The following is a 5,454-nucleotide window of genomic DNA, read 5'->3' as shown; positions in this document are numbered from 1 at the left end:
GAAAGAGTGCGTCTTGGAATTACCGGATGCCATAATAACTCATTGAGTGATTGCTGCTCTTTAAGCAGTACTGCCCCAGGTGGCTTGATCTCCATTCCCACTTCTCTTACTTAGACCCATCTCAGAATCTTTCAGTGGGAACCCGAACCTTTACCCTCTTGTTGAGGGTGGCACTCCCTGGTTCCCCTGGGGTAGCCCTGTCCCCTTGCTGTATGTATCAAGTCGATAAGTCCAATTTGGTCTGACCACAGGCCGTTCCTGGTGGTCTTGGGCCGATATGACCTTAATCGTACTCAGACAGTGTCTCTAGACCTTAATAGCACTGGAACAATGTCCCTAGCCCTGTGTGGCCTAAGCACAGTTCTCAGTGGGATAAGGGGAGAGCTGGGAGGTTATGTATACCCTGTCACTTCTCTACCTAAGAGGTTCCACCAATATATCTTACTTTATATTTACACCTCATGGCACACTGGAGATGTTCATGTGTAGATCACGGTGCATGGTTTCCCCCCAGTTCACAGATACAAGCTGAAGTTCCAAGAGGTTAAATAACTCACCCAAGGAAAGTTAGACATGGAACCAGGATTAAACCCAGGGCTGACTCTAAAGCCCATGCTTTTCACCGTTATACTAGATGTGCCCCCTCTTTTCTTCCTTTTCTATTATTAATTTTTAAAAATTTTCCTAGAATTTACCCTCACAGGGATTAAACGGAATTTTGGAACTTGATCAGTTGCAACGACAATTCAGCCCAAAGGCACATGTACCTGTGAACATAATTTACGTGCTTAAAAACTAGTTAGCTGAGGTAACTGAAGTGGAAACCCAGATTCTTCCAGGTTCTCATATCCACTGCCTTCCCTCCTTGCACCCCGCCTTGTAGATGGTTTAAATGGGCAGAAAGGGAATCCTTTTGAGCTAATTCACATTGTTCAGAAGCTCAAACGTCAGCTCACCTGCTCTGTTCCACTGTCATGCTGAACACCACACCAGCACAGTGTTTTGTATTTCTTGGACCAAAAGCAAAATAAATTGCAAACCGGTCTAATTAGCAGCGGTTGAATATCCTTGCCCTTTTGGTGACCTGTTAACAAAAGGAAAAATGGGTAAGTTGTTGCACGCTTCCAGGAGTTTCTTTGATGATTTAAACATTGTCCATTTGAGAAGCAGGTCACTTCTTAGGAGAAGGGTGAAAAGAGGCCTGATTGGTTAAAATACAGAAACTGGTAACTGCTCAAAAAAGAGAGAGTTTGCTTTTAAACATCCACAAACTGTCAGGTCAGGCAAACTCACGGCTATAAAAAAATAGAAACAACATATTTATTTTTAAATATTTATTGTGGAAAATCCTCCTTTGTAGGCCAGCAGAGGAGATTACAGGAATTATATAATTTCTTCCTTTAGGAAAGCTCTCAGTTTTCCACCAAATCAGATCTATTAGAGGTCATCAGAATCAGTATTAGTGAAATTAGGAAGATTATTTTTACTGTTTTTTCTTCCTTTCACGCCAGCATCCTGAACAAGGAATACCTTCATGTTCCCTCCAACTACTCTGGACTTCCCTGACATCTCCTTCCTTATCATTAAAACATACCTGTTCAATGTCCTATTCCTTCAACCCTGTTGTGGAACCAGAGTCTCTGGCCAGCAGAGCCTAAAATATTTACTGTCTAGCTTTTAACGTAAAAAGTTTACTAACCTCTGTGTTGGATCTTTGATCTTCTCAGAGAAATGTTATAGATTACATTCTAAATTGTCAGGAATCATATATATATGTACGGTAAACATATGGCCAGAGGGTCTTTGTTGCAATTACTCAACTCTACCTTTGTAGAGTGAAATCAGCCAGAGACAATAGTATATGAATTGGCATGACTGTGTTTCTATAAAACTTTATTTATAAAAAGAAGTAATGGACCAAATGTGTTCTTAGTTTACTGGCCCCCGACCTAAGAGATAAACTTAATGAATTGATAACTAAAGGTTTTATATCTGAGACCTGTAGCTATATGATACATGAAGAAACAAATTGGGAAGGTTCACACGAGTACAAACTGCTGTGCAGTGGAAACCAGACTAGAATAAACCCCCACAGTGTCCTCAGAGTGGGAGGTTCTGGCCACCTAATAAAATGATGAAGATATTTGTTCTTGATTTAGGAAATGGTATTTTCATTTCACAAGGTTAACGAGATAAAGGAAAACAACTCTTAACTTTCCAGTAGAATTTTACCAGTAATAACAAACTTTACATTATTTCTTGGGCCAAGATCACCTTTTAATAGCTGATGCAGAGAATCATTAATGATATAAACCATCTGGAGATACTAATCAAAATAGACATAATTCTATTTTATGAGTAACATAAATAGCATATATTTGAAGTACTAGATCATCTAGAAGAAGCAGAATTGAAATGATCACCTATTAAGCCCAAGCAAGACAAAGAGCAAGAACAAGACAATATACTACACACGATGAGCAGGCCCACAAAAGGCCTCTGGCTTCCCCACTGACCCTGTCCTGCAAACAGTTAACATTTTAAGACATTTTAAGAGATTCACTGGGTGTTATAGAAGGTTTATGAAAGCCCCTTTGTGACCAGACCTGAAGGTGTTCAGATAGCACTAGGGCCTCATTTGGAAGATAGGTACCAGGAGGCAAGAATCAAAACTATTTTCAAAGATTTGGTCGAGTGTCATAATTACCCTCTGATAAAGTGCTTCCTTTTGGTGTTAAGGACATTTCCCTAAGATTTTGGATATTTGTAGAAAAATAAAACACAAGGGTTGATACAAGGACAGTTGTTTGTGCTCAAGATGGCAAAGAAGTTTCCATCTAAATACAACATAATGGCTGCTGCATCAATACAAGAACATGTCAATTCCAACAAGCATCTGGAAAATACCCAGAATTTATGATGCCCACAATATGTGCTTTGGAACCAGGCAGCTAAAACTTTAGCTGTCTTCTAAAGGTGACTGACCACTCAACTGATAAGTCTAGGTGTATCCTACTAGGATCAAGGAAGCCTCTATGGTTGTTAGGGCACTGAGGAAAAAATCTAAGTGCCGTAAATAGACCACCTTTCATTTGAGCCCATTTTCCATAAAGAAAAATATTTGGGGAGTTCATGAACAGCTGGGGTTACAAAATTTATGTTCTATTCCGTATCATAGCCAAGATTGGCTTAAATTTAAATGAAGAGCTGGTGATCTCTTGCCCAGAGCAATAAGGCACTGGAGCTTGCACATAATGTTTCTAGTCACCAGGAATATTGCCATTCAGATTTTGTGTTAAGTAGGAATCTTGACTTTCCGTATAGCCTGTGACTATATAATGGTAGTGGAAAACTAGAATATCTTAATATTTGATTCAGCTAAACTGCATACTCCAAAGAGGCAGAGTAGATTACAGTGGGCCTATTCCATGCCATCCTCCCCCACCAATCCTTCATGAGCTTTGGCATAAAAAGGACTCTGAACCATCAGAGCGACTATGGCTCAAGGTACAGGGGGGAAGTCAACACTGGTACCAGAAATGGCGTAGAGTGAAGCTGCTCACTGCAGAGCTCCTGGGCCTAGAGGAGTGGCCTCCGAAGGACACCATATGCAAAAGCAACAGTAAGACTCTCCTCTGCTTATCTAGTAGGTTAGTAAAGGCTAACCCCTGAGATAGTAAGGCATTTATGAGGAAAAAACTGAGATGAAGGGGAAAAGAACCACTCTTAATATTTAATCTTCTTACTGATATATTGCAAAGGATTTTTCCTACTCAGGCCCCTGAGGGCCATGTGTCTAAACATCTTTTTTTAATAATATATGGGGAATATTTAAGAAGACACTATACATATTAGTAATCGCGTGTACAATAATCAGGGGGATGCTTTTACATGTCAGTTTGGAGAAAGCAGATAATATCTCTTTGGGAAAATGGACTTTTTGTGGTGGACCCAAATTCAAACCCATAAGACAGCTGCCTAGTCCAGAAGTGTGTGAGACCAGCCCACGTCTTCCTTGGTCCCCAGAAGAGGAAGGCATGTAACAGACCTGTCGCAAAGCTGATGATTACTCCAGCAGCCATGCATCCCAGGCAGCCTACTGCACTGTAGTATAGGTAGGAGAGCGCATACCAGGTCTCAGCAATGGCAGGCCTGCAGAGAACAATGGCACACCATCAGTTCTGTGTGTGTGAAGTCATGATTCACAGTGACTTACAGGACAGCCGAGGGTTCATTTTAGGGACTGGCATCTCTCAAAACCCCCAAAGCTTAACTTTTTGTCACTTGATTATTTTTTTTAAAAAACCGACTGTAGACTAGTTGTACTTTATATTCCACTCAACCCAATCCATCTGTGAATTACAAGTCTTGCTACTGAACCACAATTGCAATGAGGACCGTGCCTTCCATTTCTTTTGCATTATTTATTCTTCAGACATTTACAAGGCCCAGATCTAGTGCCAGAAATTGTGACAGACACTGGAGATTAAAGATGAGTAAGCCACGAAGTCTACATGTAGGAGCTGACAATCATAAAATAGGCTAGAACACCATGGTGGAAGAGGAACAAAGGATTTGGAGAATATTCAGAAAGAGTGTCAAACCCAGGCTGATATGTGAGATGATGCCTCAGCTTATTTTTAAAAAATGGTTAGTTTTAATCAATCAAAGAAGGCAGTTAGGGCTAGGATTTAGCATTCCAAGAAAAGAGGATAGAATAAGCATAGGCAGTAAGGAAGAAACAACATAGTGGACCTGAGAACTCAGACCTCCAATTAGCCCTCTTGCCAAGTTCACTCTTGGGCATCAGGATGCAGAGGGATGGATATTTACAGAAAGCTGGAGCCCCCAGACACTCTTCAATGCTGGGTACCACCCAGAGCGATTCTCATAGGGGAGCAAGATGGTCTCCTCAGACTTAGCACAGAAGAATACACTTTTCTCGAACCTGGTGACCCTCTCTCTGGGACCTGATGCTATCCTGAAGGTCAGCATACCTGCTGGACAGCAGTGGAGGCACTGATTCTGTCACATTTGATGGGACACACTGGTCAGTTGATAAAGGCAAAGGCCATGTCTTGGAGGTTGGTGCAGGGTAAATTAAGGCCCCAATGGCCACCCAAAATGACAAGATGATCCCAGTCAGAAGGCCTCCTAGGGCACCCTTGATGAAGAAAAAAAAAAAAAAGTAATGAGAGATTTGACAAAGCCATTGAAAGAATAATGAGATGAGGGGTCTTGTGTCTCAGGGATTCTGGTTTTCTACCCCAGATCTTGGCCACATGTGCTAGAAACAGCCCACTTACACTGCCTGCCTTCAACCCCCCACAATGTAGTTTTACATAGGAATAAATGGTTCCTTAAATGAAGACATTGGAGGGTTTTACTGTGGGCATTATATGTAAAATTTCTAGCAGGAATTTTTTTTCTCCTTTTTGGCTTCTTCCTCATCAC

The 5,454-nt window shown here is 41.2% G+C and overlaps 1 protein-coding gene across 1 annotated transcript in view; it reads right to left on the bottom strand.

Moving 5' to 3' along the window:
• SLC5A12 (solute carrier family 5 member 12) overlaps positions 1-5,454 on the bottom strand; it is a 46,896-nt gene that overhangs the window by 1,870 nt on the left and 39,572 nt on the right. The window contains exons 12-14 of the mRNA XM_007462605.1: positions 4,998-5,164; positions 4,049-4,152; positions 957-1,084 (exon numbers count right to left, since the gene is read on the bottom strand). Coding sequence (XP_007462667.1) covers positions 957-1,084; positions 4,049-4,152; positions 4,998-5,164 — 399 coding nt within the window. The remainder of the gene's footprint in view (positions 1-956; positions 1,085-4,048; positions 4,153-4,997; positions 5,165-5,454) is intronic.

The sequence above is a fragment of the Lipotes vexillifer genome, unplaced genomic scaffold (genome assembly GCF_000442215.2).
Source record: "Lipotes vexillifer unplaced genomic scaffold, Lipotes_vexillifer_v1.1 scaffold456, whole genome shotgun sequence".
Lineage (NCBI taxonomy): Eukaryota > Metazoa > Chordata > Mammalia > Artiodactyla > Lipotidae > Lipotes > Lipotes vexillifer.
The sequence above is the reverse complement of the archived record's forward strand: the minus strand, read 5'-3'. Positions and strand labels throughout refer to the sequence as shown.